Here is a 14,631-nt window from a genome sequence, read left to right as displayed (position 1 = left end):
AATACCTCCTATACATTCTGTTGTCTCTTATTTTAATCAAAAGCGTTGTTTCCACTAAGACATCAAATCATACAGGTTACATTGCCTTCCCAATCCACCTCCAAAGATGGAACACAGCATGTGAGCATTTATGAAGACCAGGTACGCAATCCTGTATGGCATTCAAATTACAGCATTTTTGCTTGCTTGCATTTTAATTTGCTCCTACAGTATATTTACCCAGTAGCCGCCTAATAACATTAACCTGCACAGCAAAACATGGTGTATCTTGACTAAAACATTATCAAAGTAAATGATTAAATACAGTATAATTTAGGGAAAATGGAGGTGGTTACTTAATTTATTGCCCTTATATGTTGATTGTCTGTTTGAATGAGCCTATGAGGGATCAAATCTTTGTCTACCATGACTATTAGACTGTAAGATCTCTGGGGCAGAGATTGTCTCTTATTATGTGTTTGTACGGTGCCGAGTACAATGGAATATTATGACATAATGCAATCAATAATAATTATATTTAGAATGATAAGTCAAGGCAGTGTGTCATTTATCCGTAAATTTTAGTAACATAAAACAGAAAATATTGTGGTAACACTAGGGAAGATGTATTATGAGGTCATAAAAGAATGAAAGGTTTTCTAAATCTCAGACAAAGGAGTTTGTTTATATAAAACATTACCTGTTTAGAGAGGGATGATTAAGGTTGATTTTCACACAGTATATTCTGTCAGTTATGAAGGACATGTCAGGTCCCCATTTTATGGAGATGTGTGTCTAGCATCCAAAGTATTTTTAAAACTGAAGACACAATGTGGCATAGGCTCAGAGAATCCAGAAATGGAAAGGCTCTAATTGGTCATTTAACCTATTGCTCTGCCATGGCAGGCTTATTCCCTAATGTACAGTGATTATTGTTTGCCCGGTCTAAGTTTTAATTGTCCCAAGCTTCCACCAATTTCCTTTTGAGACAGTTCTACAGGGTTAATAGACCTCAGTGTCAGGAAGCTTTTCCTGATATTCAGCCAATATTTCCCCTATATTAGTTTCACACCATTATTCCAGTTCTTTTTACTCTGCTAAATGATATCTGTCCATCATCAGTTTTTTTACTCCCTTGAAATATTTGTAGACTGTTTTTGTATACAAAAACACTACAGGGCAGATCCTCAGCTTCTGCAAACAGATGCTTGCCATTCACAGCAGGATTCCTGGCAAAGAGCATTCACTGTGGAGTGGGTGCAGTTTACTGATTCTTTAAGCATGTGCATCCATGGCTTGTACTTGCTGCTGATTGCAGGATATGGCTTGAGGACAAGACCTGTAACCCACACACTACATTTCTACCTGGCAATATGAGTTAGATAGTCAGATCACCCAGTGCTCACTTCAGTATTACGGAGAGAACCTGCATTGCTACCTGCATGAAGGAATAAAGTTTCCCTTTGCCCTCCTCCTCAAATCCCCCAGTTTTTAAATGAGCGTTGGGACTCTAAGGCAACAGTAAGCATGCCCTGTTTTCATTTAGCTATAGCATGTTCAGACATCACCAGCCTCCACTGAGCTACAGTGTATAAATATAAAGAATTATGATTTTATTATCAAAAAGCTAGTTCCTGCTCTCAGTTATGCCAGTGTACACTAGTGAAATCATTTATGTTACTCTGGATTTACACTGCTGAAACTCAGAGCAGAATTTAGCCCAGGGATAAGAGATAGACAGATCAGTCAGAAATATCTGCTTGTTCCTCCCCTCCCTGCAACTTCTCCCCCCCTCCAGCTGCCACAAGTGGCACTGCCTTTAAATGGCCTGCCCGCTGTGATGACACAGCTTGCATGTAAGTGGCTGTTTTCATACGAAGGGTTAAAGGTTTCTTTGGAAGACCAATATTTTAAAGAGACTGGCTTCATCCTGAGCCATGTCAATTATAAAAGGTCACTCTGCACAGCCAGGAAGGGCAGACCTGAAATGGCTGTTATGTGAAAAGCTGCCAGAGGCTTTCCTAAAAAGTGCTGGACTAGCAATATTAACTTTAAATTATATAAATGAAGGGAGCGGGGAGAAAACCTCTCACACCCTCTCTGCTATCAGGGTCTGCTTTTCTGTCATTCATTACATTTCAGACATTCTGCCATTCGTTATATTTAATGGTAGAAGGATACTTACCTAAATGTGTTGTTTTTCAAAGGTTTTATTAACATTTAAGTCACTTTAGTAAAACGTGTAAAAGCAACAAGATCTTCATGTTTCTATTTAGTAACATAGGGGCTCTCACTCATGTACACACTGGACAAAATGTAACAGTGATATAATATGATAATTCTGCATTGTACTTAGGGTTTAATTTTTAGAAGTGCTTAGCGCTATAACTTCAGATTAACTCTGCAGGAGCTGAAGGTGCTCAGCAACTCTGAAAGCCCATACATCTTCATCTGAAGAACTAAAAGTGTTTTGCCACCATTAATAAGTCCACCTTCACAACACCCTTGTGAGGTAAATATTAATACCTCTGTTTAACATATGGGGAAACTGAGGCACAAAGGCATGCCTAAGGATTCACCACAGGAATATGGCACAGTTGAGAATTGGATTCAGCTCTCCTGCTTCCCAGTCCCAGGCATTAACCTCAGATCCAGCTTTTCTATACTTCCTACTCTACTCTATTACTCTATTTGAGCAGTGGGCACCCCCATTGCAATATCATTCACCTCAGGAGTGATCAGTGATAGTGTACATTCCAACACCATAACTACAGGTCAGAGGAGCCACACAGTTCTGTTCTGTATCCAAAATACTTCCACTGACTAATATTGTAGCTTTGCACAAGTCATTCGTCCTCTCAGTGTCTCAGTTTGCTCATTTGACCTTCTTGCTTCACAGGACAATCTGAGAGCGAACTGTGAAATGCTTTGAAACAATGATCAGTGTTGATTATTACTAAAAACATCACTATAATAATCAATAAAAAGAGGGGTATAAAAATAGAGCAAAAGGAAGTTTTGCACTCAGTCAAACAGAAAAAGACGTATGTTTTTCGTTTCTGAACAAAGGTTGTTACAAGCCAGTACATGAAATATGCTCTCTTGAATTTGTTACTCTCTTAACTATATAATGTGCTGTTCTCATGCTGCATTCTTCCTTATTGCCTGCTACTCCACCTCACTTATCATCCATTGTCTCTATTTTCTCCCTGGAATAATATGGAGCATGACTCCTTCAATAATCTCCTCTACTGCCCTTTACTAATATTAACGGGAAGCTTATTCACTAGGGAGTCAAATTCTGCTGTCCTTACTCAGGCAGCATTCCCAGTAACTTCAATAAGAGCTTTGCCTAAATCAGGACAAGATTGTAAAATGTGGTCCCAGCAGGGGCCAAAGCTCTCTCCACTTTCCTTTCAGACAGTATAGTGTATTTCTTTTTTTGATGCTGTGTCTAGCCTTTTCTTTTTCCTGGGATGTTTGGTAGTATTCTCTTTATTTAGTATCTTGGAGTCCAGGGTCTAAAGATTTTTGTGAATTACTACAGGTAGAGAAGGCATTTGGATAGTTATACCCAGGCAAAGAGCCAGGTCAGTATAGGATTACTGCAGCAGAATGCAGAGGTCATAAATAAATATTTTTGCATACCTCTTCCTGAAGTACATTTATTACAAACAGCACCATGAGAAAAGTCTGGCTTGAGTTTCCAAGACCGTAGACTGCAAAAGATGCAGCTGTAACCTCACCTTTGCCTCCAGATGGCATTGTTGCTACATCATCAGTCCCTGGCAATCCAGTTCTTATCCCATTGTTAAAGGTGTGTCCGTCTGCTGGCTGTAACTGCCAGTTTAGTCCGAGCAGATGCATTGCTGCAGGAGAGACAAAGTAATGAAAAATAACTATGCAATACATAAATTAAAAAGTCAATGGGAGGGGCAGCAGCCATTTTCAATTAAACCACTTCAAGAAGATGTTGTAAAAACAGCTTGTTCCAGGGTCAAATTAACGTGTTAAAAAAAGCAGCAGGCTCACATTGACTTGGTTTATATTCGTTCATTTACCATGAACAGTAAATAACAAAACGCGATGGGAAAACGTATCATCCATCTCTGGACAAACAAAAACATACAGACAAGCAATTTTAGACACTGGGAGCAAGCTCTTTGTTTCTCAATATTCCCCAAATTATACAAATTTCTTAAAAGAGTAAGTTAAAAAGAGATGACATTTTTTAATACGAAGTGTGATACTTCCTGAAGTATAAACTTATATTAGATCTAAAATACACTAAAGCACAATTGATCCCAAACAGAATTTCCTCACTGGATTATTTAGTGTTTATTTTCATATATTTAAACTGACAGCAGCAGCTTTTATTTTGATTTTGCTCTTGACTGTGTTATCAGATTACACACTTGAAAATACTTTTTTGTCTTGTCTGTTTGGCAAGGACTTGGGGTGCATCCTTCAGGTGCTGCAATAGACATTTATATACACGTCTTCCCCTTGCATAAATGTAAGTTACTTGCATAAATTTCCATACTTTCATCATATAAGAGCCCTGTGGCTCATTTTGTTTCCTGCTGTGTTTGAAGTGCCAACAAAGCGAATTTTATTTGTCTGTCCACGATCATCACTGATGCCACTCAAAAGAACGTACACAGCATCAAGGAGAACGCTTTCCGCTAGCTATGGCACAGCAGCAGGAGGGGCTCACCATTATTTTGTGGACCACACACCACACTTTAGTTATGGTCCCTTTAATAGCTCAGTTCTGCCACATCAGATCTCAGTGACAATGCACCAAATTACAAGCATCCACCGTAGAATTAAAATCGTCACAAACAGATAGACAGTGTCCAATAAAACACATCTCCAGCACTTGAGAGCCAGCATGACAATATGCTCACAGATTTGACATAGGGATCGGTAAGAAAAAAAAAATGATCACAGGAAAGGTAATTAGTAATGCATAGAAAATGGTTCATGCAGTTATCTCTGAATGTAGAGTATCAATATAGGCATGACTGCTCCAGGTTAAGATTAAAAATAAAAACTTTGAACAACACATGCCCCCATACAGAAGGATAAAAGAACCCAATGGTCCCAACTGAGTGGCTATGGAATGGAGCTGCAGGCTCTGCAGCATGCTTTCCACTGCTTCTCAACCTCTTGGAAACCCCTCTGAAAGGGCTCTGCAGGGTTTGGTCTCCACAGTGTTCAGGGAAGCAGGCCAGAGGCAGGGGGAGCAGCTGCTCTCCATGGCACCATCTTTCCACTAAGCACATGGGCCAGACTGGCGCCAGCTAATAATGACCAAGTGATCATTAATTTATGTGGTCTCCCCCCTTCTGAGCTGTGAGCATGAAAGCTACACTGCTGCTTTCAGAGGACCTGGAGAAGGCCTGGCAGTAATGAGGAAGTACAGGACTTTTGTACGGATGGTCCTTGCCTCTGGTAGTGATGTGCAGGTTTCAGGGCTCAACACACTTTTACTGGTCTGGATGGATCAATCCACACAAAGAATGAGTGATACTTCAATGAATTTAAGAGCCTGTAGTGGGAATAACCTAGATAAGGGACCATCAGACTCATAGTATCTATGCTGAAGTAACACTCAGAAAGCTGTTTCTGTTCAAAATTGTATCTAATTTTCTCTTACAATTGTTACCTTAAATATAGGTCATTTACTTTAAGAGATGAAAGTCTATTGCTTCAAGTAAGAAGCATTACTTTTTTACGAGAAAGAGATAAGGAAAACATAACTAGTGGTTAGTCTTTCCAAGAGTAGTATATTTGCTAATTTATAACTACCAGGTAAATTCAAACAAGGAATTAAAAAAGATCTTATTAACGTAGTGTTAAGACAAACCCTGATCCATCTGCTTCCAAGTATGCCAGGATTTCATTAATAAACTCTGCTGCTCTGTGCTTTAATCATAGATGCATATTAGGAAGGAGCAATTATAAATCACTCCTAACAGGGCTGGGATTTGCATGTCTACCATAGGCCTCTATAGAGACAACAGGGAGAAGATGACAATCTTCTGCATGTCCCATCTATCTAGCACTTACATCCATGATGAACTTCCACTAAAAAAAGTAAGCCCGTTTGTAAACAGGAGACATATTCATCTTCTGCTAAGAATACTGTATGGGAATTTGGTTGTATTATGGGTCTGGGAGAAAAACTACACTTTGGTATTGTATATTGCAGCTGTGAGAAGCAGCTGAGTAGTGACAGAAAGAAGCCATCTATTCTCTCAAGCTTCAAAAGACCCTGAGATGGTAAAATTTATATGATTAACCTTTTGTACTGTTAATCAGACAAGAATGCCTGCAGCAAAGGAATACATTCGTAATTAGAAAAAGTGGGATATATTCAGAAGTTGTGCACACTTACACCAGCAGTGAAATTTGGCCCAATGAGTGCCTATACTTCTCCTGTGGTCTACTTTGGTTCTTTAAAAACTACATCTGAGAAAACTGATGCTGGGGCTTAATCTTCCTCACCACTGACATGCTGTTACTTTTTGCCACAGTCCAGGTGGAGCTACCCCTTGTGGATGCTCACCAGTCAGCTGTGTTGGACCTAGGGTGCCCAGGAGTCCAGTTTCCAAGACTGGAACTACTGGACTCTGGCAGTTTCGGTCAACACCACCGACCACGCTGCGCCCCGGAAGCAGCCAGCAGGTCCGGCTCCTCGGCCTGGGGGGACTGGCCAATGGGAGTTGGTGGGGGGGTGGTGCCTGCAAGTAAGAGCAGCATGCGGCGCCTCCTACCCCCCACACCTACTAGCGCTGGACTTGCTGTTGGCCGCTTCCGGGGTGCGCGTAACGCGGTGTCAGGACAGGCAGGCAGTCTGTGTTAGCCTCCATACACCGTTGACCGGGAGCCACATGAGGTAAGCCCGTGCCCCAACTCCCTGCTCCAGCCCTGAGCCCCCCCAAACCTGGAGCCCCCTCCTGCACCTCAAACCCCTCAAATTCTCAGCCCCACCCCAGAGACCGCACCCCCAGCCAGAGCCCTCATCCCCTCCCGCAACCTAAGCCTCTGCCCCAGCCCAGTGAAAGTGAGTGAGGGTGGGGGACAGCGAGCCACTGAGGGAGGGGGAATGTAGTGAGCGAGGGGCGGGGCCTCGGGTGTTCGGTTTTGTGTGATTAGAAAGTTGGCAATCTTAGGTGGACCCCTTTGGACACGGGGAGGCTCCAACCACAGCCTCTAGCTCTGGACTCTTGGGCACACTTCCCAGGCACAGACTCTCTGTCTAGTACTACTTCCAGGGAGTGGGACCCCATGATCACCTAGGACCAGTGCTGATCTCCCAACACAGCCCAGTCACTTAAGCACACTTTCCCCAGAGCTCCACTCTCAGTTACAGTTTAACCCTTCAGGGACACATGACACTTGAAGCAAGTGAGATACAGCCTTTGCAGAGGAATTTCTAAACCAACCACACTTTACTTTTAGATACCACAAGAGATATACAGTTCTATGGAAAAACAAAACCTTCATGCAAATCCCTGCCTCAGTTTCCTCACTCCTCTTGTGCATCCTCTGGGATTTGGTCAGTGTCTTTTCAGGGTCCTAGATGCTCTATCCTGGACCTTACTACTCGGCTAAGCCTTCTCTTCCAGGCATGGACTCTCCATGTTCATGCACCAAGCTGCCTTTAGCTTGTTCAAGTCTGGCAGTCAGAAGGTTCCTCAGCTCAGAGTGCACGTACCATTGTGTTCTCCTGAATCTTACAGAGGCTGTGTTTTTAAAAACCTGTTCTAATACCTTGTTTCTTCTTTTCTGCTGGGTATTTTCCACTGCTCCAACCACACCGCCTGCAGACAACCTGGTTAGAACTAGTTGCCTTTAGACTGCACTCACGCCATTGTTCTAGGGTGCCTAATGGAAGACTATTCAGGGTAAGGACTCTTTGTTGCTGCTGTCACAGCTCTCTAGCTCACAGCTCCCTAGCTGGGAGACATCAGCCCTGTCTGTAAATGGCTGGTTCATCATACACTGAGGAATTCAATAATACAGCAATTTCATAAAATCAACCAGAATTCTTAAGTTTTACATAGGCAAATTTATCAGATCATTACATTTGCCAACAGTGGTCAAGCATAACTGCATCCCAAGGTGGGGTAACTTTTTAGAAACTCCAGGTCAAATTCTGCTCTGAGCTGCGTCAGTTTAAATCTAGCTAATGCTAGTTAGTTCTATGACATTATTCCAGATTCACTCCAGTGTGACTGAGAGCAGAAGCTGGTCCATCAAATTTATATCAACAAAAGAATTACAGAATAAATACCATAGACCCATTGTCCACTGTGGGTTATTCTCATGTAGGAGACCAGAAATACTGTGAGCTTCACTTCTGACCTTGTACCAATTTAACATTGACTTTAGTGAAATTACTCCTGACACCAGCATGAGTTCAAAATAAGGCCTATTGAATTTTCCTGTTACAAAAACCATAATGCCAAGGACTTCCCTGAATGACACTGCTCTAGGGAAGGAAGAGACTTCTAATAAGCCATATAGTGGCATATAATTCTGGAGTACATACGCTAAGGGAAATTTCTCTATTTTGAACTTTTACCTGATCTGCATATTGTCTCAACTCATGGAAGCACTCATATGAACCGAAGGAAGTTTTGTATTTTTGTCCTAACACATAAACATCCTGATAGCTACAAAAAACATGATAACCGAATCCAGGCACAATGATTTTGTAAAAAAACTGAATTTAATTATAAGTTCAATTCCTATTAAATGACAATAATTACTAAGCTTAGAAACATGATTCTTAACTGCAGATATTCTTGTTTAACCACAGCAACATAAACCTATGTATGTCAAAAACTGGTCTTTGTTGAACTCACATTGCTCATTAGTGGCCAGTTGCTGGAGGGCTAGAAGACACAGTGGGTTAGTGTTTTAGCATTTTCTCTCTGGAGAAACAGGTTCAAGTCTGACACAAGTCACAAATGAAATGAGTGTGGTAGGCCTAGTCCCAAGGGATTACTTGCCCGCATTACAAAATGGATGTACAATTTATCACGATTGTCAATCTCTCCTCAAGAGAGGCCCAAGACGGGAATAGCAAGGGTTCATAAGGTCAAGAGAGAGAGGCAATGAAGGAACTGTATGGAGAAAATCTGCACAAGTGCCTTACACCATTATGCTTGAGTCTAGCCAGGGCTTCCGTTCATTTAAAGAGAGATGAGCATTAAGGTGCTCAAATACTACAATGATGTTTGCCTTCTAAACACCTGAATGGATGGATAAATTCCACCCCCCAAAATTTAAAATAAAATAAATGGCCATATGAATGCTCATGAAAAAGCTAACAAAAAAGAAAGCAGGAACAAGACTGGTAACAGTGATGCACAGCTAACAGACTCTGCGCAAAAGTCCAGAGAGGCGTTAGGTTCAGTAAGGCAGTGGCAGCTCTGGAAGCAGATACTGTGTCCTTTGTGTACAGGGCACTACAGCCTTGTGGGGCATGACTAAACATTTTCTCACACACAATGGGTGGCAATGGAATAAACCCGACAAAAGCCAATCAATAAGTATTAGAAGTTATATGGAGAGTGACATTGTCTTTGGTTTGTGTACACATGGCAGTCAGCCCTCAGCTGTGTTTACAGATAGGGCAATGAGGAGCAGAGGATTTTTTAAGGATCAGCAGTGTCAATATGTAACTGGAGGAAGAGCAGAATATTTGACTTCTCGTTAAATGACGGAAGAGGCAACTGTCTCCAAGTCAGATGTTGAACGGAGAGGCCATGATTCTTAGTTACACTAAGGTCTCTTTATACCCCTTTGGCAATGTAAATGAGACTCAGCCTCAGGAAGTTTGGAATCTATGATCCAAGTTCTTCTCCCTCATTTACATCAGTGTAACCCACTTAAAACAAAGGGATTGCTCCAGTATAACCAAATGGAGAAATTAGTACTCTGTCATTAAAATATATCTCTCTCTATATATTTACCTAGCACATGGCAAACATTTCTAGGATAAGCAATAGGTGTGCTTTTCTTTTTCTTTCTTTTTTTTTTTTTTTGTAATGGGAGGATACTGCATATCCCCTGCACTACAATGCCAGATAAAATATCTCTCTGTTCTTCTTTCAGATTCTTGGGGTAAGATTCCCTGTTATTCTTCATAGAGTATCACAATAAAATAGTTTGTTAACAGAGAATTAGGTTTCATCAGGGTCTTTTCAAGATATCACAGACTAATGAGCACTATTTACAGCTAAATAACAGTAATAATAGGGAACAGGTTCAGGAGCACTGCATGTGTGTTTGTGTCCCTTTTTGCACTTATTTGTGTCACACAAACAGAGGGAAAAACTATTCTGCTAGGTGTGATGCCTGACATGAATAAGATAAAGCTGTCAGGTCTGTCATTATGGTTTTGTGGGGGCACCCAGTGAATCTAGCCTGGCCCCCAAACTCAGGCCACTTTTGTTTATAATGTCTGCTCTCCTTGCAGCTTTCACCTGCCCCAGTGCCTTGCAGCAAAAACACACTCTTCAGCTCCATTCACCAGTCTGGATGCCTTCTCTTGAGTCTTAACCCCTAGATATGCTCTGAGGCACCAAAACACTCCCCTGCTCATTCACCAGTCCTGATGCCTTGACAAATGCTTGAACAGACCCTTCCCAGCAAATCCATAGGTCCTAATACCACAGATCATTTTCCAGAGGCAGTTAGGTTCTTGGATGCCCTTGTGACTTAGCATTAGGACATTTTTACAGGCTGGGAATGCAGTATACCAGACCCCACTTATTGCAAGTTCCTCAATCCAGTGCTGAAATTTGTTCTCACTCACATATAAACACTTACTCTATGTGTTTAATAGAAGAGTAGGGTCAATTCTGGTTGTGGGAGAAGTGAATAAGTATTTTTTAAAAAAAACAATCTGCTAGCAGACTTCATTAACACAACTAACACAGTTTACACTTTCTTAAGAGATACATTTTAGACACAGCAATCAAATTGTTTTATTAGGCATATTCTTTTACTTGAGAAATGCCAATTGTTTAGGGAAGCTATGCAATCAGGCTGCAGGGTTAGGTGATTAAGAACTCTACCAAACTTGCTCATGTGAAACATCTGAATTGCACTTTCATAGCATCAGAGAAGTCAGAGACTGGAATAGACCTATTATGTCACCTAGTCCTTCATGTGCCAGTGCAGGATTGTTCCTTACAGGGCAGTTTAAAGTATGATTTCCTAAATCTATCATTTGATCTAGATTTAATATGACCATTGTAATATGTAAATAAGATAACTGCTTATTAACTATACTTGTTTTCACAACTAATAGATGATTTTTTTCCCCCACAGTTGTTAAACCTCAATAATATGCTTCTCATAAGACTGGTAAGTTATTTAACATGTACTAACTGCTTTAATACATTTAAATTAAACATACATTTGGTGTTATTTGAAGCATTATCAGCACATGCATGATACAATACAAAAAATACAAAAAGGTTGCATCATGCGTCATTGGCCAAGTCATTTAACCGCCTAGGGCCATATTCAGTTCCTATTTGAATGTTGTGTTAAACTGGAGAACTCCACTGAATACAGAGATGTTACCGCAATGCTACAGGGAGTAAAATCAGGGGATGTCTCAACATCCCTATTAGCGGAATGAGGTTCAGAATACTACTTACCTATGTTTTTATTCTGTACTATCACCATGGTACTGTAGCTAAACATCTTACAAGTTACAGTTTTTTATCTATAATCTTTCCAGAGAGAGAGAGAGCGCGCGAGTGAGAAAGAGGGAGACCATATTTATTTACTACACAAGAATGTTGTGAGAAATGTTTCATGAAATATGGAAACCCACACCTATTTAGGCCTAAATTACCTCTGGGCCATATGAATGGCGCAAGGGGGACACAAGGGTGCCAGAAGTCACCCACTGTCCTCCCAATACAGGGGCTGGCTCACAAATACAATTACCAATGAGAGTCACATCTTCATACCCTGGGGCACAAGTCAGGGGCATGAGAAAGGTGGGGCCAGAGCTTTGTCCCTACTTCTGCCATCTTCTCTATGGTGTAGCTTATTGTTTTCAGAGAGAAGAGCATAGTGCTCCCCTCCCTTAGGGAGGAAATGCCAGGCACGCTCCTTCCGCATGCCAGAGAGATACAGGACAGATTGTGTTTTTCTGCTTTTCTGAGACATGATGCTAGGGAAGGTTGGTTCCTCACCACGTAGGGCAGTATTTCCCTGGTGCTATCTGGCTCTTTACATGTTAATTCACATTTGGATTCTTAACTGTTTGGGACAGGGCTCTTATTTTATAACCCCTCTGCAGAGTGCCTAGTATGCTGCTATTATACAGTTAATAAAAGAGTGCTGTGAAAGAGTGAAATATTATGATCAGCAGCGGGGGGAAAAGGATGCTTCTGCTGAGAATTATTAATTATTTTCTTTTGGATACATTTATTACTGCAGGAAAAAAAGAAGACGGAAGCAAGGCAATAAGGTATTTGATTTTTGATGTGCTTATATGTAAGAGTGGAAAACACAAAATATAAAAACAAAACACTTTTTTCAAACCAACTCAGTGATTTCTCTCCTCCTGAACTGCAACAAACTGAATGGAATAAATTTTCAAAGTAGTGCTTGAAAGATACGCCCACAAATCCCATTAGCAGTAATGGGATTTGTGCGCCTATCTCCCATGCAATGCTTTGAAAATTTACCCCTCTATGTCCAACTTCAGTCTTTCTACTTCAAAAATACTTGAAAAGCTTACACACACTTGGAATTACATTATGGAGAAAAAAAATGATCTGAAGACCTGGCTTCAAATTCCCGGGAGCCCCACAAGAAAGCAGAGTAAAAGATAGCTTGGAACAATAGTCACAATCTGTATCATTATTAGTTCTCTGCCTGCTATTCTGACTGCAATGAGACTGAATTTCCATTTTATACTCTTTTGTCTGCTCCCCTTTCAATCCTCCTCACAGAAATGTTTTGATTTTGTGCCACTTTCCAAATGCAATTTTTGTCACAAGAAGGATAACAGCATTGCATGCTGCATTCAGGATCTGAAGTCTTGTGACAAAAACCGTACAAGAGGAACAGAATGCGGCACACCATTCATCCATTCTCATGACAGGCCCTAGATTGTATAGAGTGCAGAAAATTGGCACAAGATTAATCAGTTTTTGAGACTGCCAAAAGAGCGAGTTCATTTTATACAATCTTAAGATTCAAGATTGCAGTCTTTTGTGTTCCTCTGAATGCTGGAACTGGGTGACTATAAATAATAATATTTGTATTTATCATACATAGCGCCTTTCATGCTGGAAGGTTAAAATGCAACTGCTTCTGGGGTGGAACAAGAGTAGGGTAAGGGGACACTAGACAAAAACACTAGAAAACCTTACTTTTAGAAGGCATACCATGAGATCTTTTGTGTTCAACCAGAACAGACGGAACCTCAATTTTAAGGTCTCATTTAAAAAAAAATCTCACACAACCAAGTGCATGGAACTCAACTAATTTTCATTTCACATCAAAAGGAGGAAGGACTGAATTGATCTTACCAGAACTTGAAATTGTGGTTCTAGGAAGTATAGGAATTTCAAACCTTATTTTTAGACCACTAAATTACCCCCTCTCAGAATCAGATTTTGCTTACACTACATTTTGTATAATATTTTGCTTTAAAACTGAATGTAACTAAAGTGTGCATAATGTCAATATTTTATTAGAGATTTCCTGAATTTAAACCCTGTATCTGAATACCTATCTCCCCACACTGGTGCCAGATTCAAATTTCAAATGTATCATCCATTCTACAAATCCTAGACTCTAACTGCTCCAAGCTTTGGCGATTCAAAGGCCAGATCCAAATTTTGCAGCTTGGGTCCACTTCTGATTTTTATACAAATGAAATATTTCTCCTCCACCTTTATTCCTTTGTATACAGTCTCCAAAAATAGATTTGGACTACATGTTATGGCAAGCTAGTCCATTGTCCATAGAATAGAAGGATCCACATGCAGATGAACATAGCAGCAGAAACATTATGCTTGCTGAGTACCTTTTCCAAAGCACAGCGTTCTGTCATACCATTTTTTCCTTTAAAAGAAATCATATAAAAGCTTTAAAAATATATTTTAAAATAGTCATGTGGCTGTAATATGTTACACATATGATATTAGAAAGTTTTGATCCAGGCATGAATTACTATTGTGGATTTAAAAGCTCTCCTGTGATCACAAAGATAAAAGAACCACAGTGATAATAAACAGTTCTGCTTTCCCAAAAGATTTTCATTCATTTTTGATAGTGAACATGTATTTTAGCTTGTTAATTTGTATGATACACATCAAACTATATATTACAGCCCAAATAATGTTCTATGATATACAAGGGAGAAAGTAAAGATTATATATAGTATCTATGCAGAATTCAACCCACTCTAATCCTTGTAAGCCTGGTATTATTAATGTTTTAGATTGGTGGATGTCCTATTGATCCAAAGATGTGATATCTAAGCAAGAACAAAGGTGCAGAGCCCTAAATGAAAAACAGACTTAGAAAACTAAGACAAGTCAGTTAATGCTATTTAACTGTTCTAGTGCTGTTGATTTTTTATACCTACTTTTT

The 14,631-nt window shown here is 40.3% G+C and overlaps 1 protein-coding gene across 13 annotated transcripts in view; it reads right to left on the bottom strand.

Moving 5' to 3' along the window:
* The window catches only part of TENM2 (teneurin transmembrane protein 2), an 806,981-nt gene that overhangs the window by 172,194 nt on the left and 620,156 nt on the right, over positions 1 to 14,631 (bottom strand). For 7 of the 13 annotated variants that reach the window (XM_077823698.1, XM_077823694.1, XM_077823687.1 and 4 more), the window contains one exon: positions 3,726 to 3,848. The exons of 1 other annotated variant lie outside the window; for it this stretch is intronic. In XM_077823698.1, the coding sequence (XP_077679824.1) occupies positions 3,726 to 3,848 (123 nt within the window). Of the gene's footprint in view, positions 1 to 3,720; positions 3,849 to 14,631 lie in introns of all 13 variants that reach the window. 5 more of the 13 variants (XM_077823697.1, XM_077823695.1, XM_077823696.1 and 2 more) reach the window with 1 other exon arrangement.

This window comes from Eretmochelys imbricata, chromosome 8, assembly GCF_965152235.1.
Source record: "Eretmochelys imbricata isolate rEreImb1 chromosome 8, rEreImb1.hap1, whole genome shotgun sequence".
Lineage (NCBI taxonomy): Eukaryota > Metazoa > Chordata > Testudines > Cheloniidae > Eretmochelys > Eretmochelys imbricata.
Note: the sequence above shows the minus strand (reverse complement) of the source record. Positions and strands in the feature narration are given on the sequence as shown.